The 24,523-nt window shown below is 38.2% G+C and overlaps 1 protein-coding gene across 1 annotated transcript in view; it reads right to left on the reverse strand.

The window, feature by feature from the left end:
* Positions 1-3,628: 3,628 nt before the first annotated feature.
* LOC106052530 (general transcription factor 3C polypeptide 1-like) overlaps positions 3,629-24,523 on the reverse strand; it is a 241,653-nt gene continuing 220,758 nt past the window's right edge. Inside the window, exons 38-41 of the mRNA XM_056025524.1 lie at positions 5,733-5,848; positions 5,445-5,634; positions 4,539-4,635; positions 3,629-3,975 (exon numbers count right to left, since the gene is read on the reverse strand). Of these exons, the coding sequence (XP_055881499.1) occupies positions 3,851-3,975; positions 4,539-4,635; positions 5,445-5,634; positions 5,733-5,848 (528 nt within the window). The 3' untranslated portion in view covers positions 3,629-3,850. The remainder of the gene's footprint in view (positions 3,976-4,538; positions 4,636-5,444; positions 5,635-5,732; positions 5,849-24,523) is intronic.

The raw sequence follows: 24,523 nt of genomic DNA on the forward strand, positions 1-24,523 counted from the left end.
GTGTTGACCACTATTAATAAAATTGTTACTTTTGTTTAAATTAAAAAAAAAATAATGACATGGATAAGGTTGATGAGATTTTATGAGTGTATTAATGCCCGGCTCTGTGTTTATAAGTAGCAACAGCAGATCTTAACGAGCACAAAGTTCTAGTCGGTTTCTTGTATTTGGGATGACATTCGTAATGGCACTGAATCCTCGTTTTACGAAATAAGAAAACAGGGAAGCAGTCAACAATTGTTTTTACATAACCCAATGCCGGATAAAACATTAGAGTCTTATTTCCGTAGCTAGTATAGTGCTATCGTTGTTCGAACATAGGTTTATGGTCTTTAATTGTGGATATCAATAAGCTGTTCTTGTATTGCCATGGATTCATCTGTGTTTGAAATCTTTGTCCACATACAAAGAGTTCAACACCCAATCAGGAATACCGAAGTGAAGAATTATTTGGTTTACAGTTTAGGCTTAGGTCGTGTTGTGCACTAATACCTCGTTCAACCTCATTGCTATTTCATGAACTAGTTTACATTAGCCAAAGAACATTACAGTTAAAAATATACACTTGATAAAAGACTTTGCATTAATAATAATAATACATTTATTCATTACTGGGAAGTCTGTCTAGTCTTCTTAAACGTCGCTATCTATCTCCCTTTACTACACAATCTTCTTCTACACTATCGCCATATTGTTCTTCTTGTTCGCCAATTCTGGAACGTCATTCGTCTGTCTGACTATGTCACTACTTTTGCCGTCGCTAAAAACAATACACAATATATTTGTCTACCGAAACTAACCTACTCTCTAAACTAGCACATAACAGTGGTTATAGAATGATACATAAAATAACGGACATATTAGACAGAAGCGAGGGGCAGTTGAATGTTATTTAATTATCTGATCTGATAAACTGGCTCTTAACGAAGAGGTCATTTTAAATTCATCATCAATCCTTTGAGTTCCTCATGGAACATAGGCCCTCAGTATAAACACGCCACTCTCCACGGTCTCTTGCTAGTTTTTTAATGGCTTCCCAGCTCTTTCCGGTCCTCTCGGCTTCCTCCTGTATACTGCGTAGCCATGTTCTTTTTGGTCTTCCTCTACGTCTTGTTCCCTGGGGGGTTCCACTCTAAGGCCTGCCTAGCTCTGTTGTTGGTATCTTTTCTCAGGGTGTGACCAATCCATCTCCACTTCCTCTCTAAGATCTGCACCTCTATATTTTTCTGCCCACTCATCTCCAACATTTTGGTGTTTTCTACTTTGTCATACCAGTGTATTTTTAGGATATTTCTCAGGCATCTGTTGATGAAGGTCTGTACTTTTTTTTGTTGTCGCTTCAGTTGTTCTCTATGTTTCAGAACCATACAGTAGGACAGACTTGACATTAGAGTTAAAGATTCTTATTTTAGTCTTGTTTGAGATGTGCGGAGATTTCCAGGTTGGTTTTAGCTCTGTAAATGTCTGCATTGTAAATTAATTGTAAGTAATTTTCATCTTTCTACGGACCTATACGATTATTTCGTGGATTCCTATGGTCCAAGCACCACAGTTTTAGAACCACTGCTTTATAAGATAAAATTATGTTTGTTTTTTCTATTTATATCTTTAACATTGTGGTATATATTTATATGTACATCATCGTTGAAAATAAATTATTAATCCATACACTTATATATAGACAACGATTCTTTCAATTATCAAAGTAATTTTAAAATGTGTTCATACAACTGAGCTTGTGATCACAATCGACATTCTACTGAGTAGAATAAACATAATTTATGTGCTTCAACAAAGTTCGTTTCCTATGAAGTTGATGTAAAAAAGTAGTTAGCACAATCGCGCTGTGGGAGGTCTTCAGGTTCCCACACGTGTGGCAAACAATGGTCAAGGAGAATATCTGAAGATTCCGAACCTTAGCAAGTTACATGGTTGACCAATGACGTTGACCTTTCAAATGATCCGAAGTTTGAAGATCTTGTTCTCGTTGACCCCATAAGGAGCATGCGCACTTGGTGTGTTATCTACTTTATGTGTTGTTGTCTTGGATATTTACTTTTACATTAGATACTGTATTGATCCGTTCGGGTTCAGTCACATACAACTTAGGGGCCTAACACCGTAGTCCTGAACCCCAACCCACGAGAACTTTGCTAAGCATGATAGCCATGGTCAACATTTCAATACCCGAGGTAGGCTTATAGTCTAAACGTAAACCGTCTAAATGTAAACCTACCATGAATATAACTGAACATTGAATCAAAAGGAAGCCATGCTTATTTCTTTTTAAGTCTGTTTCATACATATACATGAAAAAAAAAAGGGGGGGGGGAGGGCAATAGTATAAAGTGATAAAAAAAGAGAAAACTCATATATATTTACTGCATTATTTTTATATTGAAAGAATAAAAAGAAATTATTAAAAGTATAGACTTGCTGAATTTATACATAATTAATGCTTCCGTGAAAGGAAATATTTATGCGACATTAGTTTGTATAATAAATGCAGTGAATATAGACGTGTTTTCACTTAATCACTGTATACCTACTTTTGCCCCCTCTCTCCCCCCCCCCCTCCATGAAAATTGAGCTCTAGTATGACTATTGATAGCACCTTTACATCCGAAGTTTCAATGACCATTTTATAAGTTGAAAAAAAAAAAATGAGGTTGTTTCATTGAGCTAAAGCGTTCAAGTTACTTTTCAACTTTTATGATTCAAATGTAAATGTTTCTACTAAGTATGAGCGTGTCTTGTACACCAAGATGACGTCAACTCATTACATCAAGGCCAAGTTACAAACATTTTTTTTTACAAATACTGTTGCGTGCATCTGAGCTATATGGCGAGACCCAATACGTTTCCCACTGTTAGGTTATCACTTACGTACTGTCTCCTTGTGAGTCTTTATGCTGCTGTGGGCAAACTCTATAGTTTGGTTTCTTATTTTATGAAATACAGAATTTACTTAAAAAAAAGAAGATAATTACGTCCTACACATGTTCCTAGGTCAATCTAGTCATGCAAGTTTAATCAATAACTTAAATTCTGCCATGTCATTGGTTTTTCTGGCTGACTCAATCTATTCTTCCAGATAGGGTTAGATTGTGTTTTCTAAATTTTTTTTGCCATTGTTTTTTTTTTTTTACTTTGTTATTAGCTAGTTTAAGTAAGAGAAACTGTTTCTATTCTATAAGAGATCTATCTGTGGGAGTAGAGCCTCAATCTGTGTTGAACCAGATTATGTTTGATCTCTGTACCCGTGTCGCCCTGATGACTGTGTTGGGCCCATGCTACAAATGTAGTCCTTGTGTGCCATGATCATCTTGTGAGACCACAAGTTTAGGATTGTTTAAACATTGATTTACATCACCAATATGTAAATGTGAAGTCAATGAGTTATTATTGTTTGTTTTATGCCAACATCTTTTCACCTCATTGTAAACAGATAAACCAAATTTAAAATGTTAGCCTCATCGCTTTCTTATATTACTACATCGAAGAGGAATAGGTTGAGAAGTGCTGTCGATGCCCAGGTGTGAGCCAGAAAGATTGTTTGAATTGATTATATCGCCACACTGACAAAGAGGACTAATATAGCTACAATAAGAAAAACAAAGCAGTTTCTTTATTTCACTTTATTCTTTACAAAAATACATTGTGTAAACAAATCTATAAATAACTTTATTTATAAAAAAAACCAACAACGTGAACTGTGACAATGTCCCAGACAAAAGCAACACAAGACTGTAGCAAGGTGAAAACAAATCCATACAAGAGTTTAAACAGCTGGTCAAAGTGGTCAGCCAGGGTCAACTAATCCTATTTCTTCACTCTCTCTCCAAGACATTCACTGACTACTCTCCACTACTTTGGAGGCATACTGTTCGACATAATCCAAGAAATAGGACAGCTTCACTGGACCGTCAGTTAAAACCTCAATGTATATGTCAGAGTCCTGCAGCATTAAATCATCTGAGGAAAAAAAATAGACAAATGAAAACTTCAACCTGGAAACAGTGGCGTAGCTATGAATTTGACATCATTTGGGGGCCCGGGGGGAGGGGGGGCTTGACCTCTTAGGGCTGCCCTGCATTTTGGCGTAATATTAAATATTTAATGTAAAAAACACTCATTTGGGGTCCCCCTCAAGAGGGGGCCCAGGAGGATTGGAAATTTGTTGAATGTGTGAGGAATAAGAACCGATGGAGAGGTTAGGAGAGACCTGGAGCCGGTTTGTATTGCCAAGAGAAACAAACGAAACAAACATTGCGTCAGACAAACATAATGACAAAATTAACAACTTTAGTCATTAAAATAAATGAATGTAACATTGCTTCTATTGATCCCATGGAGTAAGTTTTGAATGAAAACATAATAAATTGGTTGGTTCATAATCAAACGTTTCAATACCGGTACTTCAAAGATGGTGGTACAGACTGCTACATACTAAACTGATGACCCACTATTACTAAAGAGTCCTCCATGCAGGTTCCAAGTTCCTAATGCTATTGACTTAGAATGTGATTGAGACAAACCTGAATGCGCTACGTTCCTGACTCTTGTTGAGAACATGTCTGGTGACTTCATCTTGGCAACTCTGGTCAGCTTTATACAGTCAAGAAGCTCTAGAATCTGGAGATGAAAATAACGTTTAGTTTTAAATTGTCACTAAATTTTAAAGTTGGCAAGTGAATGTGTTTATGTTATTTCCTTTCCACCCCCTCTCCCCTTGTTTCTTTCTTTTATGTTATTGCCTACAAGTTGAGGTGTTCACAATGAGAACTGTCACATCATGCTGTCATCATAGACATAAAGCTATTTTCTCGTCCAGAAATATCAAGAGCATGAACTAATGATAGCAGAAACAAAACAATCATCCACAATTAGAAGATAATTTTTGTTTATTTATGCCCTTCTAAGAAAAACAAAATTCTTAGCACTAATTTAAATTGAAATTTTATTACATGGTCAAGGTAGGAGTCCACAACATTGAGGAAAATTAGAGCATTATAAATTTTTTTTGTCTTTCCAATCTTGAGGTCTATAAGGCAGATAGTGTCCCCTGTTTGTATGGCCCACAGTTACCGAGGGTGCCAGGTATTCCCCACCATCTAATGTCAGTTACACGTTACAGTTGGGTGGACTGAGGGACGTCGTAAAAATACTGAAACTGAAATTCCCAGTCTTCACCAGGATTCAAACTCAAGATATCTCAGCACAGAAACCAAGCGCTACCACTCAGTCAACATGCTCCATAACAAATAAAAAAAATTTATTTGAAATTAAGACAAGCTCTCATACATAATGATTATCCTCCTCTTCTGACGGCAAAGGGAGGCAAACCAATGCTGGAAACGATACTGGCACCTCAGAAAGGCCAATACTAAACACACACATCTATATTTTATATCAATCACTCAACTGACTCTCAAAAGACTCACGTCTATAGCATCCATGGTGCTCGCGGGCAAAATATCTGGGTTGAGATCGTAACAGACTTTGGAAACTGTACAGCCAGGATGTAGCATCAAGTAGGTCAGAACACGGATTAGGATCAGCTTCAGGCCCTCGTGATTTAGCTGGCCGTCATATTTCCGCCACAGCCTGCACTGGTACAAAACATTCTGACTTCTGCAAGTGGAAGGTCAAAAAGAAGACTTAAAATAGGAGTCACCAGGGGCGGCTATTTCAGTTATGTTTTGCATGATGTAATAGCTTTGATTATCTACCTTGTATCACAGGGCTCCAAGGTACCAGCCGGCTGAGTTCTTATCACTTCAATCATCCAGATCCTGACATTACGTCTGCTCACCAATCGTCTGGTAACTACACCAACCTTGAAAACCTAAAAACATACACAAGAAGTATTATTATTATTATTAAGATAATAATGTGGCTTTAGCTCTGGAAATAAAATAGACTAAAAGTAATGTGATGTTCTATATGAACTAATGATGAAGTACTGATGTATATGAACTACATAGTTAGGTACTAATGTACTTGTATATGAACTAATGGTGAAGTACTGATCATTTATTGATGTTTGTATATAAACTGAATTGTTAGGTACTGACTGAATGCTGGCCTTGTTGATTTGTTTATTTATTAGTGCATGTACTGTCAATCACGAAAAACTAAAACAAAAAAAAAAAAACAAAACAAAAAAAAAAATAACCCAAAACAGTTAAATAAAAAAATGTTGTAACAAAATGTATTTAAAAAAAAACAACAAAACAAAAAACAAAACAACAAAGCAACAACAATAAATAAATTGTACAGTAAAAGCAGCTAAACTAAAAATCCGGTAACAAAATGTAGAAAAACTTATAGGCAAAAAGCATTTTCAATAGGGGATGTTCTAATTAAGTTGTTCACAGTCATTTGATCTGTGTTTGCATTGGAGTGTTTCAGATTCAGTGTACATTCAAAAGACAGTTGATGTATTAAATACAGTTAGAGAGAAACTGTAAAAACTTAATACACGAAGAAATGAATCCAACGAAAAATATTGGAAATTAACATGAAAAGAAATGAGGATAACTTTCAGAAAAATACAAAGATAATTCAAGACGTCGTGCACCCATTATGCAAAGTTCGGTTACCTACTTTATATCAAAAATCAGTTTTGATATTCCGTAAATAGGAAACACTATAACAGTCATATTCTATATCACAAAATAGAGTATTATAAATCGAACGAAAAGACAATTAACAAAGAGCATAATTTCAAACGAACACCGATGGACTACTCAAGATGGGTGAAACATTAACAAATCATGACTGTACCATTAAGACCACGTTGGTCAAGTGGATGTTCTGACATAGACCAGGGACTCAACGCGACTACTAAGGAGTCAACGCAATGGTTTCATCGCGTGCAGGCACCGCGAGTGCTAAATAATGAAATGACCAAGCCACTGGTCGCGTGGATGGAACACACACAGCCCAAGGAGTTGTTCCACAAGAAGTGGCCGCTGGCCTGGACTTGGCTCGGGTCTGGTCATTAAGGGGGTCATTGTTAAGTGGTCACAAATCACAGTGGTTTAAATAGCCGGTGGTCACTTCATCAACAGTTACTCGTAAGAAGAGATTGTCGCACATTTCTCGCATATTTACAGGACAAATCACTTTTTCTCTTTCTTTCTGTCTGCCTGTCTCTCTGTCTGTCTGTCTCTCTCTCTCTTACAAATATAAACATACTTTTACACTTTTTTAACGAAAGAAAAAAAAAAAAAGAAAACAAATCCCAGCAATTTCACAAGGTTCTAAAAAAAAAAAAGAATCAGTGTATCTATTTTGAGGCTGGAGTGTTTCAGGAGTTGGAAATTATCTTAATGACTTGGAATGAAGTAGTTTAATAAATTAGTGTTCCAGAACATTTTGAGCACAGTCCTCGAAGTCTAGATCTAAAAGTGTATCATTAGAATATTATCAAGTCTAGTAGATTTATACATTCGCTGAACCTGGATTTGTATCGCTCTATCATGATGTACCCTAGAAAGGAGGGTTGGGTTTTTAAAGTATTTTGTTTTCTGTTTTTCTTGTTTCCAAAACTGGCTCAAAATGTCATTGGCTATTCCCCTCCGATTTACATTTGGGATATGACGTGGTGGCTGTAGGGTAGAACCTTCGTCCGTTTCCACGACAGTCCTAAGTTTGATTTTTTTTTCAACGAAAAAAGTTGAGATTGAAGAAAATGAAAGAGTTTAATTAGTCCTTCGGATATCTGATGAAATATTGCAACTCAGTGAAGAGATTGCTAGCTTCAGCACGTGACAGGGGAAACAATTGGTCATCAGCCAGGAAGTTGATAGTCTGAACCTACAGTTTTTATGTTTTAGATGCTATTTAACTTTTGAAAAAAAAATATTTTAAATTAAATTAATAGAAATCAAATTAAACTGATTAATTAAATTTTGTTTTCTTTTATTCGAATATCTGTTGACACGTCGAGACACATCAATTGAATTATTTCCTTTTAAAATTACTTTTTGAATTTCAAAACAGCTTTTTGTATATTTATATCATTGGCAGCGTTTGTGTGTGTGTGTGTGTGCTTGCATGTATGTGTGAGAGAAAAAAACGAGAGAGAGAAAGATTGAAAGAGTGAGAGAGAGAGAGTGAGAGAGAGAGAGAGAGTGAGAGAGAGAGTGAGAGAGAGAGAGAAAGAGAGAGAGAGAGATGACATAAAGAATGCTGACGTTGCTATCGATTACTGTTCCACTATATTCCCAGCTAATTTTGGATACAAGTTTCAGACTTTGTTCCCACTGACTAGATGTGGAGTTTATATTTCTTGAATATTCAACCAAAATGTCTGCGCTCCGTCATGGGCATACGATAACAAGTTCAAGATGAGCGTGCGGTATGGACAGTGTACTGGGACTGCAGTCTGACAGCTACTCTGGACAAGGCACATATCCCAAATGGGGGACGACCGTACGCCAAAAGGCAATTCTTTATGGTGAGCTGAAAGTTGGTAGGCGTAACAGAGGAGGCCCCCCCCCCCCCAGCCGAAAATGCTTCAAAGACCAGCTTTAACTGACATAGAAGAGAGCACCTGGCAACAGGAGGTATCCGAACGAGACAAACATCTGAGATCAAAAGGAAATCTGCTGCCTCGGAAAGACGTCCATGGTGGAAAAAGAACCTAAATCGACCACCTGCAGACAACGGTTATGTTTGCGCTGGGTGTGGCTAAATATGTAGGTCACAGCTAGAACTGAGCAACCACGTGAAATACTGCACTCCCCTTTACTCCCCTTTAATCTATGGACTCAAACACACAAGTCTTGTTATTATTACCTAAATATCAATATCACTTCCATCTCATCAGTTCATGACAAATCATCACTCTGGATAGTTAGTTTAAAGAAACAACTTTTAGTCTTACATGTTAGGGCAGTGCGAAGTCTCAAGCTAAAGTATCCTCCTCTTTGAAGTTGTTTTTTTTAAGACACTGGAGAAAGTCAACATTTTAAAACAGCCAAGTTCATACACAGTTGATATAGGCAAGTGCCACTCAGATTGAACAATAATAAAAAACAAATCTTTGATTCAATTCATTGTCGATGCCAATATTTTGTTCTCCATCTGCACGTTCTTTAAGGATGCACGAACCATTGAATCATTTTATTTGTTGGCGTCTATTGTGTGAGCTGTTTTAAAAATGAATATTTCTGTGTCGGTACATCTCTTCATTACTGGATAGACTAATCCGACAGCAGAACAATTTATAATCAAAGTATGTTCTAGTCAAGAAACATTAGAAAAAAAACAACAAAAATTCAATTCTCTCAATATGCCAACTTTAACCTAATGACGCGGAGAGAGAATACAAACTTGAGGAAGGATACAATCTTTTGAAATGTATTTTCCGTGGAAATGACCATTAGAGGTCACTTAGAAACTAGAACATCCAGCACTAACTTCGAACCCGTCCACTACTAAAACAGCCTGTCCTTGGAACTTCTGTCTCAGCAAACGCCTCATAAGACGCCTCACAAGACGCCTACCTCACATCAGAATGAACAGTTTTAATGGTGAAAAAAGCTGAACGAAATGAGGTGACCTCAGACATTCTTGCTAAAGAAATTAATTATAATAATTAAATAAAGAAACGAAATAATGAAAGATGCGATGAAGTGACAACTCTCTAAGCCACATGACACTGAGACAGGTAAACCTCACCGGGACATCTGTCAGTGCACACTAAAAGACAAACCTGAATCTTTTTTTTTGTCTTTATTTGTCAAAGCAAACAAAACATTTTTCCAAAGAGAATAAAACTCCTGGATGCTTTGATCCCCCCTGAAACATGACTTGTAATTAGGTCAATTAGACCAACGTGTTATTAACCGCATTGAAGAAAACAACAGAACAAATAGTTCATGATGACGACACAGCCAGTATAAAAAAACTTTTGCCTTTAAAATTTGAACTCGACTTTTGTATGAAAAGAAATTTAGTTAGCAGGTCAAGACTTTACGGTCCTTGTGTTCAATGGTCCCCTACAACAAAACACATTGTCTGCTTTGACTGATTAATTACACGAGACTTGTGCTAGAACAAAGTGAAATATTATATTAGCTTGGCTATGCGAAAATATGACTTGGCCCAATTTTACAGATGTGTCCTTGACGACCAACATAATGTGTCCTGAAAAAGAGCCAGTCACGTGACTGTCCAGCAGCCAGCATTTATCCAAGACAAGTAATGCTATTCACTGACAGATGAGCTGCAAATGACAAGTGCCACAATGCTAACAGCTGCACCAGGTATTTTTTAAAATTATTATCAAAGACAAAGAAGCAAACTGCTGATCAGACGAAAGTGTTTTCAAAGAAACAAATCCCCTCAAGTCTCGCAGCCAATGAAGGCTAGATTGAGATAAAACCAAGTAGAAAGATTATGTTCAATTAAATGTTAGCTATTTAGAAACTCCCTTACGCTACAAATACAATGGATGAAATCCTTTTTTTTTAAACGAGACTTTACATTTCGACTAATGATTAATGACATCTAAAAATGTGTCAATGTTTTAAAAAGAACTGTAACTCTGTTTACTAAAGCATCTTCCCCGCAACGAATGATACTACTACTATCATCATTATCTCCAATTTCCAGAAGTTTCTTATTTAGACTTTTTGTTGCCACACTTTGAAGAAACCTGCAGACACACAAGGTCAACAGTGGTCGTGTCCTTGAGAATCTATTGGACATGAAACATTAGTTTGTGTTTACCTTGGATTACTTCCCTTGTTGGAGAGAACAGAAGGATAAATATCTTGTCTCTAAGTGGAGGTGGGGGGGGGGGAGAGTTAATAGCTAATAGGAGAGTGTAAGATACAGAAAAGAAAAGCAAGAGAGAGAGAGAGAGAGATAGAGAAAAAGAGAGAGAGAGAGAGAAAGAGAGAGATAGAGATAGAGAAAAAGAGATAGAGAGAGAGAGAGAGGGAATAGCTGTAAAACAGACAACTGAGAAATATAAATGTTAGATAAGATGATGGAAAATGTAAGAATTAGAGACAGTGTGAGTTACAATATAAGAGAAACAGACAGAGTGAGTTATAATATGTGAGAGTTGAACAATATATGAATCTGAAAATGAAAAAGAACGTGAGTTATAAAAAAGTCAAACGTATACATCAAACAAACGTCCCAATGAACTAGAGCAAAGAAAGTGAAGAGCTTATACAATTAAACCCAATTAAACCCAGCCTTAATAGAGACAACACAAACAGAAATGAAGAAAGTATTTAAAGTATTGTGGCAAAAATGTACTTCAAATGTCTGGACTCTATTCTACTAATGTTAATCAGCTCAGCACAAAAGTAAATCTTTTATATCGCAACCAAAACCAAGAACAGAACTTTCGTCTCTTCTAGTACATCAACAAGTACACGTTGTACTCAAATAGAGATTTCCATCCAGTGGATCACAGATCTCTAACCAAAGTATGCTCTCAAGCAGAAGTCTCTTCACTTAATGAGGCACGCTGAATAAGGAGTATAGCGCTTGGCTCGAGTCCCGGCTGAAGACTAGGATATTGAATTTCGGGACATTTAGGGCGCCTCTGAAACCACCCTGCTCTAATGGCTACGTGACACTAGTTGGGGGGTAAAGTAAAGGCGGTTGCTCGTTGTGCTGGCCACATGACACCCTCGCTAATAGCTGGCCACAGAAACAGATGACCATTACATTATCTGCCCTAATGACCGCATGGCTGGCCTGAAAGAGGGAACTGTATTGTATCAGAGATCAAAGAAAACCCAAACAGATCTATAACCAACTTCCAACTTGCTATCAGCCCAAAGACTTGCAAGTAAAGACAATGATCTCAAGACGTGCAAACAGTTGAGACAAAGGTTTCATACAGATACCAATCCCAGTCCGAGATAGCCAGAAAACACATCAGTCGCCAGCGGCCAGGTTACCACGATCTGTCAAAGTCTTGCGTCTCAAGCAAATCTCATCAAGGGTCATGGTCAACCGTTGACAGAAATTCAAGCAAAACTGATAAAGAGCCAAACTGTTTCGGTGTAATCAATCTATTAATAGATGGACTGCAATGAAAATAAACTGGACATCTGGCTTTTTACCTTAAGACACTTCTATATCATCTTGTTATTGCTTAGTACGAGAGCAACCAGATACACAGGCTGACAAACACGGGAGCACAAACTTGTAACCTGGTGGCACTAAGACAAAGAATCAATTGTAGAAAGAAACACTTCTGACAGATGTTTAACCCTCAAGGTCAGACAAGGTTATTTTTAACTTTTTTTCCCCCCTTCCAGATAAGAGAATGGTTTAGACAACAAAACAACATCAAACAAGTTCTGTAGTCTGTTCCCTGCCAAACTTTCTGTCCAAGACAAAACACAAGGATTAGATTGAAGGTTACTAAAGAGATACAGGATACTGAGAACAGACCAATGGCTCGAGGAGAAACAGATTATGGACGTAACAGGGATTAAGTAAATTATCTGGTCCATTTAGTTGACATTTAAGTAGCCGACACACGACCCCAAAGGATGAATTATGTGACTCGGATTACTTTTGGTGGTATTTCTTTCTGATGGTTCTTTTCATATTTCTATTTCATTTAAGAGAAATAAATATATGAAGATTAGAAAAAAAAAGAGGGTAAATATTGATATGAAAAGACAATTTTAGGACATTCATTTCTAGAGTCTCTCAACTTCTTGACTATTCCATGGCCTCATTAGGCAGCCAGACATAAAGAACAACAACTCTCTGTATCTCTCTCAGATGCGATCTGTAGAGTAGCTGCCCATGTCAGGACATAATTACGTAGCCTTGGTAAATGAAGCTTGATGATTCTTTGTTATAACTGCACTTGGAGTAACACAAACCACCTCATGACATGACAGAGATGATTGTAGTGGTCGCTTCATCATAAGACGGTTGGTCGTTGTTCTGGCCACATGACACCCTCGTTAACCGTGGGCCACAAACCGTTACATCATCTGCCCTACAGATCGCAAGATCTGAAAGGGCAACGACTTCACATCGTTAAGTTGAGTTCAACACAACAAGGCAATTATGTCCCGAAAATGTTTTGGACACTGCCTGCACATTTCTAGAGGACCTTTTTTTTATTTTTAAACAATGTTTTCTGCTCGTTTCACTTTTATGTCTGAAATTAACCTATTCTTGCAGTGGCGTAGCTAGGGATTTGGGGGCTCGTGGGAGGGCTTGGCCTCTTTAGGGGCCCCTGCATTTCGACATTCGACATCATGGCATGAGAAAATTTACTTAAAATAAATATTAAAGTCTAATGTGTGGAATACATGCTGAATGATCACTAATTTACATACCAATATGAATAGCAAGATAACATGGCATTGGTCTAAAATTAAAAAAGAATCTTTGGACACTCATTAAGTGAGGGACTGGGGGACCCCCTCCCTCCACACTACCTACGCCACTGTATTCTCGCCTATTCCACTATCTAATTAGATGTATAGGTTTTAACGACTCTAACCAAGTCAAAATGTATAGATATCATCGAATCTAAGCAGTCGTCAAAAGTCACTTTCCTATGGATCGCATTGAAGACAAACCAATGAATAAAATATCCAAGAAACGTATTGCCCAGACGAGAATCACGTCACGCGACATTCTGAGACGAGTCATGAACTATGCGCAATAACTTTATCGACCCAAGGGGAATAACCTCAAACATGCATTTTCATGTAATATATACACACCATAGAGGCCTGAAGTTATTATTATTTATGCAATGCAGAGGCGCAAAACACTGTTATATTCACATACAAAACAACAACAACAAGTTGTACATAATGAAATACGGACACATCTGTACACTTAATCCCTTAGAAGCCCAAAACTTTGGGACCGAGGCCTGTGGAGTCAGACCTGCAATGTTACAACCTGTGGGCAGGTTTGACTAATAGCTCGTTGTCACGTCACAGGTCTAAACTTTTGGTCTCAACTACCCACAGGTTGTGACGTTGCAGGTCAGTGTTCTGGCCTTCTATAACGAGTGGTCTTGGTCAGACCCCAACCCCAGAGGATGGACGTCATTGTTATTTATTTACAATGTTCCGTGATTAAAGACGATCTGTTTAATGATAACGTCATTGTCGTAAAGACTCATGAGAATTTGATAGGATATAATCAGATGTTAAGTCACAGGCAAGAAATATAAATGTCCTTAATAGAACACAGGGAGATATAAATAAACAAACAGCGGGAAGGGTTTAAAGGGAGGGAAGTGAGACATATTTTCACAGTGCAAGAGTTGGCTGCCCTTTTATTTCTAACGTTCCTCAGAGATGAGTGGAAATGTATTCTTCTCTTCATCGGGGTCATCTTAACAAACATGTCGGATTAAAAAGAAGAGCGGGAAAATAAATTTCAAACAGTCAACGAGAAATAAAAACTAAAATAGTAAAATACGAAACAAAACTTTAAAAATTTAGAGATATTTTTTTTCTAATAAATCCCCTCTAAAGCATTTCATATACAATGTAATCTGACAAGTTTCTGTCCTAGGAAACATTTTGTTCTTTCCAATGCCTTACACTTCTCTAATGGTATTCTAGATGGATGCACTTTCCCCAGCGATGTCCCCACCTGTCCAACTAATAAAGTCTGTAGAACGTTTTCCTGGAGCAAATGTTGCACTCAGAGGAGAGAGAACCCAATAATGACGTCATCGCATTTGTAAACCACTCTTTGGTGGAGAGCATTGACTAATACTATTTCAACTCTTCAACTCTTCAATAGTTAACTTTGATAGTTTACTGCTGTCCAATCTCCGGATCGTTAATCCCTGAATACAAGACGTGTAGAAAGAAAAATCCATTCCATAACATAACAGTGGTTCTAAATTTAAAATAAAAAAAAAAACAAGCCTATAAAATTCCAACTTCAGCTACATTGATCTTAATGACAACAATGGTAATAGAGATACAGATTTAAATTACAGTTCATCATGTTGAAAATTGATTCCAGCCAACTATTAACCAAGTGTTTGCACATGTACAAAACAACCAACAAAAAATCTTCAAATACAAAAACAAAATTTAATAAAATACTCTGAAAGACACAAAGATAAAGGCACATTCCTCGTCCCATATGCTAGGACAAATTTGTACAAATGCTCCTTCTTCCCTAGTGCTATTAGAGCATGGAATGGGTTGCCTGAGCTAGCCAGGAAAACCAGTGACTTGGCAGAATTTAAGTCATTGGTTAATATGCATGACTAAATGCATGACGCGTAGGACGTAATCATCTTCTTTTTTGAAGTAACGTCTGTATTATATAAGATAAGATAAACTTACACGCAAAAGCTGATAGCTAGGTCAAAATGATTTTTGTAGATTAATACAATACAGGCGTAAAAAAAATGATAAAAATAATGATATCATAAAAAAAAAATAATTTTAACTTTCAGAGAGAAGATCTATCGAATGAATCTAATTAACACTTAACTAGAAACACCAGACTTTCTGCTGAAAATCCTGATGGCCAATCTACTTGTCCACATTGAGTCTTATGGAATAAAAAAAAAATCAGCCTCAAAAACAAAATTGCAAGTTTTCATTCAATGATAAACCACGTCCGTAGTTTGGCCAGTAAAATGATATGCTGTCAGTTGGCTGAATAATAGATGACATGAAATGAGATTGTTATTTAGGCATCAGTCTTTGCATCCAGTGATAATTAGGTTTTTAACAGCAAAGCAGAGAAACAGATCAGTCGAGACTTTTTTTTTTTTTTGGAACAGGTCAAATGGGTACAAGGGGTCTCAAAGTTTTCTGTCTATAGTGCGTCTTAAAAATCCCTGGTTACAGCGAGTCTCAAAGCTCTTTGATTACAATGGGTCTAAAAGTTTTCTGATTACCGTGGGTTTCAAAGCTCTTTAATTACAATGGATCTAAAAGTTTTCTGATTACCGTGGGTTTCAAAGCTCTTTGATTACAGTTAATCTCAAAAGTTCATTGATTAAAGTGGGTCTCAAAGTTTTCTGATTACCGTGGGTCTCAAAGTTCTTTGAATACAGAGGATCTCAAAGCTCTTTGAATACAGTGGGTCTCTAAGTATGTTCACTAGCTATATGACTTATAAAGGTTGCTTTCGTCCTCGCAAAAACAAACAACAACAACACACACACATAATCAAAGAGTAACACACCAGAAGCATGAGCACAGGATCTTATACCTACATACACGTAAACTCTCGCCTTTAGATAAGTGGAAGTGAAGTCACTATTTGAACCTTAAGTCACTGTAATACCATCTTTTTCAATGACATACTATTTGCTGGATACGACATTACATGTGTCATCATAACTCTATCATGATGTCTGCTTCAAGCCACTCGACTTCTATCCAGTCTTTACTGTCCTTTATCATTTTCTTTCTTTAATACTTTGTTCTCTTTTAAGTCTTTCTCACAAAAACATTTCTTAGTTCCTTCTGACCTTTTTGAACTGTGTCCTCTAGTTCCTTTTGACCTTTTTGTCCTGTGTCTTGTAGTTCCTTCTGAACTATTTGTCCAGTGGGTCACCTAAAACAAATATGACTCATCTGGTGGAGAGAACTCAGTTTTGTCCTTCAATTCTCCAGGACAGGGATAAATCCATACTGGTCAGCCATTCGTAAGAAACTAGTTATCCTATTGTTGGACTAATTAGTATGTCTAGTGGTTAGGACAGACAGTGGCCCACATCACCAATGACCTCCACTTCTTCGGTCAGTTCTCGTCCCCTTGCTACAACAGGGCAATTCACCACGATAAAATCTGGCCAGACTTCCGCTATAAACAAGAACATCCAGACACCGGAAGTAGTTGACGACAGCACATTTCAAGGCTTCTACTAATTTCAAAAAAAAAATAAATAAATAAATCCTGACAATTATTTCGTCTAAAACGTTGCTCCCCCCCTCCCATTTGATTGAAAGCGTAGTGAGGGTACCGACGCTGAGGCGGTCCACCCCCAAGGCATATCATTCAATGGACTGGTATTTATTTTCGGTGCCCATTAAGAGAATGCCTGTGCCTCTGTTGGAACCGAAAGATATTTCCGCCCAATCTCGTTAGATCAGACTCAATTTAAAAGTGTAGCTTAAAAAACAAAAGAAAGCGCGACAGAATGACAAGAAACTGACTAGACTAGGACACGACAAGTATGCACTTATACGAGGTTCACCTATAGGCAATAGGCTACAACGTATATAGAAACATTTCAAGAGCAACACATTTTGGGAGCAAGTTTGTTCAGAATGTTATGCATTAGTGGAGTGTCTTCGGAGGACAAGCATCACAATCTAGTCTCTGATACTTACAAGCACGAGGTTAGGCTAATATGGAGAGAAAGACAGAACGCGAGGATTAAGATTCTTCTATCGTCATGGACAAGTGTTCAGCCTCCAAACCTATATGGAGAGAAAGTCAGAACGCGAGGATTAAGATTCTTCTGTCCTCATGGACAAGTGTTCAACTTCCAAACCTATATGGAGAGAAAGTCAGAACGCGAGGATTAAGATTCTTCTGTCCTCATGGACAAGTGTTCGGCCTCCAAACCTTCTTTCTTTTTTTTGTGAAAGCTTGAATGAGATTCCAGTTGGATAGAGTGGCACAACTAGTTGGGAAAAAAATAATGGCAAGGTCAAAGTTCAGTCATCTCACGCAACATTAAAACATGTATCTGTAAAGTGGGAGAGAAAAATGGGTGGGGGGAGGGGGCGTGGGGATTAAGTCATGGATTCAACTGTTGGTTTGAAAAAAAAAAGGATGCTATTTAAGAAAAGGCCATGATCACAATTTGCCCTGCGTCAAGACATTGAACATGCCAAATCATTCGTTTCTGAACACTAAGTTGTCAATCAAACATCGTTTCTGAACACTAAGTTGCCAAATCAAACATCGTTCCTGAACACTAAGTTGTCAATTCAAACATCGTTCCTGAACACTAAGTTGTCAAATCAAACATCGTTCCTGAACACTAAGTTGTCAATCAAACATCGTTCCTGAACACTAAGTTGTCAATCAAACATCGTTCCTGAACACTAAGTTGCCAAATCAAACATCGTTTCTGAACACTTAAGTTGTCAATCAAACATCGTTCCTGAACACTAAGTTGATAAATCAAACATCGTTCCTGAACACTAAGTTGTCAATCAAACATCGTTCCTGAACACTAAGTTGTCAATCAAACATCGTTTCTGAACACTAAGTTGCCAAATCAAACATCGTTCCTGAACACTAAGTTGTCAATCAAACATCGTTTCTGAACACTAAGTTGCCAAATCAAACATCGTTTCTGAACACTAAGTTGTCAATCAAACATCGTTTCTGAACACTAAGTTGTCAATCAAACATCGTTTCTGAACACTAAGTTGCCAAATCAAACATCGTTTCTGAACACTTAAGTTGTCAATCAAACATCGTTTCTGAACACTAAGTTGCCAAATCAAACATCGTTTCTAAACACTAAGTTGCCAAATCAAACATCGTTTCTAAACACTTAAGTTGTCAATCAAACATAGTTTCTGAACACTTAGTTGTCAATCAAACATCGTTTCTGAACACTTAGTTGTCAATCAAACATCGTTTCTAAACACTAAGTTGCCAAATCAAACATCGTTCCTGAACACTAAGTTGTCAATCAAACATCGTTCCTGAACACTAAGTTGTCAATCAAACATCGTTTCTGAACACTAAGTTGCCAAATCAAACATCGTTCCTGAACACTAAGTTGTCAATCAAACATCGTTTCTGAACACTAAGTTGCCAAATCAAACATCGTTCCTGAACACTAAGTTGTCAATCAAACATCGTTTCTGAACACTAAGTTGTCAATCAAACATCGTTTCTGAACACTAAGTTGCCAAATCAAACATCGTTTCTGAACACTTAAGTTGTCAATCAAACATCGTTTCTGAACACTAAGTTGCCAAATCAAACATCGTTTCTGAACACTTAGTTGCCAAATCAAACATCGTTCCTGAACACTTAAGTTACCAAATCAAACATCGTTTCTGAACACTAAGTTGTCAATCAAACATCGTTCCTGAACACTAAGTTGATAAATCAAACATCGTTCCTGAACACTTAGTTGTCAATCAAACATCGTTTCTGAACACTTAGTTGTCAATCAAACATCGTTTCTAAACACTAAGTTGCCAAATCAAACATCGTTTCTAAACACTTAAGTTGTCAATCAAACATCGTTTCTGAACACTTAGTTGTCAATCAAACATCGTTTCTAAACACTAAGTTGCCAAATCAAACATCGTTTCTGAACACTAAGTTGCCAAATCAAACATCGTTTCTGAACACTTAGTTGCCAAATCAAACATCGTTTCTGAACACTAAGTTGCCAAATCAAACATCGTTTCTGAACACTTAGTTGCCAAACTAAATGCCGTGCAACATTATCAACGGAATTAGAGACATCTGCTACTTGACGTCCATAGCAGAATTCACCAGGAAGGATATAGTATAAGTTCAATTATCCCTTGAGTTGACAACAGTATGCTTTGCGAGTCTATGGTTAGAATTCATTATGAGTAGTCATGGCATGATTTCTATTTTTAGGAATGAACTTCAATAGGAAAGATTTTAATTTTGAAATTGATGGCATACAAAACAAACTCCGTCTGTCAGTGTTACATACGAATTGGGGGTTTAACTGAGAGGGTCGTGAACTTCGAGACATTAGATTAAAGTCAGGTCTACCATACCCCCCCCCCCACTTTCTCTCTCTCTCTCTTTGATATTCACCAACTACCCCCCCCCCCGATCTGTTTAACTTTAATAAACAAAACACTTAAGTAAAAAGGCTACAAACGACGATATCTCTAGATCTACATTTCCACCAGAGTTTGACAAGACATCCCAATCAAAGGTCAACCGACTGCCCAACTTAATGGACATTTGGTTCTCAGGACGAGAATTCTTTTAAATCTCAAGAAACAATATACAGAACAAACAATAAACAACGCCGGACAGTACAGTATTTCCATTCTATTAGTTATATTTGTATAGAATAAAACCAAACTGGAACCCCCCAACAACAGACTTAGAACCAATCTCCCATAAGCGGGTTTAAAAAAAAATACAATTCAAATTATTTAAGCGGAAATATATCGTCAAATGACCTTTTTATGTCTGCCTTACGCTGTGGTAAGGACGAGGAAATTTATTTTGTGAGATTTCTTTGATCGCCTGCTTCAGACCGTCTCGGTAGGACATCGGTGATTTGTCTCCCTTACAAAAGGGCAAGAAGAAAACCATAGAAACAGCGGACTTTTTTTTTTTTTGGCCTAGAAAAAAATAAATTGGCTTAGAGAGTTTTCTCCGATGACGTCATTAGAGGTGAGGCGCTCAGGAAATTTGCATGTCTCGCGCATGATAAAATTAATGACTTTATACAAGAAATCTGAAGAGTGAAAATCAACTAAAATAGAAGAGAAAAAAAAAATTGTTTAGAATACAAAAAAAGGTCGTATAGTCTTGAACGAAAATAGACTTGAGAGAGAGAGACAGACAGACAGACAGACAGACAGAGAAAGAAAAAAAAGGTAAACAGATAATTTGAGAGAGAGAGAGAGAGAGAGAGAGAGAGACAGACAGACAAACAGACAGACAGAGAAAGTAAAAAAAGGTAAACAGATAATTTGAGAGAGAGAGAGAGAGAGAGAGAGAGAGAGAGAGAGAGAGGAGGAAAACAAGAGAGATGAAAAAAAAGAAAGTGAAGAAATGTGTAGTACTGTGTCTGTTCTGTACAATGAAATGTCACATACACATGAGAGTAATGACCTACTAATAATCACTTCAATAGTCAAAGCCCACATCATCCAGGATACTCCTTAGATTAGTGAGTCATCAGGTGCTCCGTGATAAACAGCGAAATAAATTTAGAGGCCCATTTTATAATATTAGAGATTATGAAATAGGAACGGTAACTTATACAAACATGCTTTTCCGGTGTATAGAATTATATAACTATTAATAAATATTTTAACCAATCAAATAATAATTTTTGAGCATTTTCAGCTCTGTAGAATCCAATGTCTGTAGAAACGAATGTGTAGGCTCATTCGCTTGTAGCCCAATGAACTTTTTTTGTCAACGGAATGGCGTTCTTGACTTTATTTAGTACAAAATCTCTCATAATCTTCATTCTTTATTATTAGTAAAAAATCTCCATTCTATTGTCATCACATTGCTTCTTTTCGCTTTCTGTTCTTTTTCTCTCTTAGACTTAGACTTAGGTCCTCCCGCGCCGTTCGGCGCATTGGGCGGCAAGCTGTCTCCATAATGATCTGTCACTGGCAATGTCTGGAGCCTCCTCCCATCTGGTGTCCACTGTTCTGAGGTCCTCCATGAAGGTGTGTCGCCAGGTAATACAAGGACGTCCCTGTTTGCGCTTTCCTCGTTTTGGCTTCCAGGTTATCGCAACTCTTGGTGTGCGTAATTCATTTTGACGTAGAACATGTCCCGCAAACCTCATGCGACGCTCAGTCACAACCTCACTAAGTGTTCGACTCCCAGTTCGGCATAGGATTTCCTTGTTTGAGATCCGGTCTGTGTAACTGACTCCCAAAATCCGTCTCAGCCATCTCTGTTGAGCCACATTTAGTCTTTTCTCAATTTTGACAGATGACTTCCACGTCTCACATGCATATGTAGCAGTTGGAATGACGATTGTGTTGAGAAGGTGTATTTTTGTCTCGAGTCCAATGGCTTGGCTAGTCCAAATAGGCTGCAGCCTTTGGAAAATGCTCCCTGCCTTTCCTATTCGACATGCTACATCATGGTAAGCATCTCCATCATTTGTTATGATGCTGCCAAGGTACGTGAACTTGTCCAGCTCTTCAAGCTTTGACTCGCCAAGTCTGATGGGGACACCCTTTGCCTTATATCCCACTCGCATAATTTTAGTCTTATCCAAGTTTATGCGGAGGCCAATTTTGGGTGCCTCTCTGTCTAGGCTCTCCGTCATTTCTTGAATGCATTTATTTGTAGCCCCGAGTAGTGCAACATCATCAGCAAAGTCCAAGTCCATCAATCGGAGTTGTTCATGCCATGGAATACCAAAGGCAGTCTGGTTCATTGCTCTCCTCATTATGTAGTCGATGGCTAGGAGGAAAAGGAAGGGAGATAAGATGCACCCCTGTCTCACACCTGTCTCGATTGTAAAAAACTCTGTTGTTCCCTCTTCTGTTTTAATGCAGCAACTAGACTGACTGTAAAGGCGTCGTAGGATCTGGACGAATTTTTCTGGGATACCGTATTCTCTAACTATTTTCCATAGTGATTCTCGGTGGACACTATCAAACGCTTTTTTGAAGTCCACAAAACTGATCATTAGCCGTTGTTGGTACTCAAGACTTTGTTCTATGATATTTCGTAAAACGAAAATCTGCTCTGTACATGATCTGCCTCTTCGGAAACCTGCTTGTTCTTCTCTGAGCCTTTCATCTACAGACTGTTGAAGCCGTCTCAACAAAACAGTGCTGAAAACTTTGCCTGGGACAGAGAGGAGAGTAATGCCCCTCCAGTTGTTGCAATCTGCCAAGTTGCCCTTTTTTGGAAGCTTTACAATCACTCCCTTTTGCCAGTCCTCTGGGACTTTTGAAGTTCGCCAACAGAGATTTAAGAGATCAGTCATTCTGTTAACAATGCACTGTCCCCCATATTTTAGCATTTCTGCTGATATCATGTCTAGTCCTGGTGCTTTGTTATTCTTTAGCACTGCTATGGCCATGGTAACCTCCTCAGCAGTTATTGGGTCTGTCTTGACCTTGAGATCATTGTCTGGAGAGGGGTCCTTGAATATGTAAGTTAGGTCTGGCGACAGTTGGTTAAGGGTCTCTTTAAAGTGCTCTACCCATCTTGCATCCTGTTCTTCTTTGGTTAACAAAGTTTTGCCTTGCTTGTCTTTTATTGGTGCCCCATGTCCACTCTTTGCTCCAGTGAGATCTCGGACAATACGATGGAGGGTTTTTGTGTCATTTCTGCTTGCAGCTGCTTGTGCCTCTTGTCCCTTCTGCTCAATCCAGTCCCGTTTATCTTGCCGACAGCTTCTCTTTACTTTCAGATCTGCTTCCCTATAGGCTTCTTCCGCTAGGCTGCGATCCTGTGTTTCATTTTTCTGATCTCGTCTACGTTTGGCCTCTTTCCTCTCATCTATCAATTTCCATGTTCTGTCTTGTATCCACCGTTCCTTGTATGAGCCTCGCCTCCTTCCGATAACTTCTTCCGCGCATCCAATAGTGGTATCTTTGAAGTTGGCCCACTCTTCTTCAAGGGTCAATATATCTGCAAGAGCCTCAAAGCGGTTCGTTAGTTTCAATTGGAACTGTGCTGCAGTATTGCCGTCTTTAAGCTTCTCTACATTAAATGGGCGGGGTCGTGTGGTTTGTTTTGGTTGGCGTTTCAATCGGAGCTTACATTTGCCACTGACAAGGTAGTGGTCTGAGCCGATATCAGCTCCTCTGCGGGTCCGCACGTCTAACAGAGATGACCTCCATCGTTTGGAGATGCAAATGTAATCTATCTCGTTGAAGGTTTCTCCATTTGGTGATCGCCATGTTTTTTTGTGTATTTGTTTGTGCTTAAAATATGTGTTTCCAATTGAAAGGCTGTTGGATGCGCAGAGAGAAATCAAGCGCTCGCCATTATCACTGATGTTTTCTGCAGAGCCATATGGTCCCATTACATATTCAAAGCCAGTTCGGTTGGGATTGATTTTGGCGTTAAAGTCTCCCATCAGTAGAATTAGGTCGTGAGTAGGTGTTTCATCAAGAGTGGTTTGTAGTTGATTATAGAAATGATCTTTGATGGTATCTTCTGCATCCTCTGTAGGAGCATAAGCTTGGATGGTAGTGACTTTAATTTGCTTTGTTTGGAGTCGAGCTGTAATGATGCGGTCACTGACCGGCTTCCAAGCAATTAGCGCTGAAGCTGCTATTTTAGACATGATGATTCCTACACCACCAATGTGCTCCTTGTCATGTCCTGAATATATTATTGTCTTGCCATCATTGATTATTTGTCCACTTGATGTCCACCGCATCTCGCAGATCCCAAGGATGTCCAGCCGGTAAGAGTCAAACTCTCTTAAAAGTTGGGCCAGTTTACCGCATTGATTCAGGGTTCTTACATTCCACGTGCCTATAAGAGTCGGTTTCCTTGCGTTGAAAGGCTTGCCATGTATCAGGTATTGGACTTCCAGTTGGCTTTGATCCAACACCGTCATCAGGGTTTGGCCGCCCTCGCCGCATGTATAGTTTTCATTATGTGTCGAGTTTGCCGTTTCTGTAGCAATAGTGGTTTTACAGGGTGGGGTCGCTAGCCCCACACCAAACCCTCCTCCTTTCTCACCCGGGCTTGGGACCGGCATATGGCGGAGTTTTTTCTCTCTACTGAATTTTAATTTTACTGTTTAAAGAACGTAGATGGAATCTAAAAAAATAAAATCAAAGTTAAAGACTCCTAAGTGAATCTCCAAATC

Source organism: Biomphalaria glabrata, chromosome 4, assembly GCF_947242115.1.
Source record: "Biomphalaria glabrata chromosome 4, xgBioGlab47.1, whole genome shotgun sequence".
NCBI lineage: Eukaryota > Metazoa > Mollusca > Gastropoda > Planorbidae > Biomphalaria > Biomphalaria glabrata.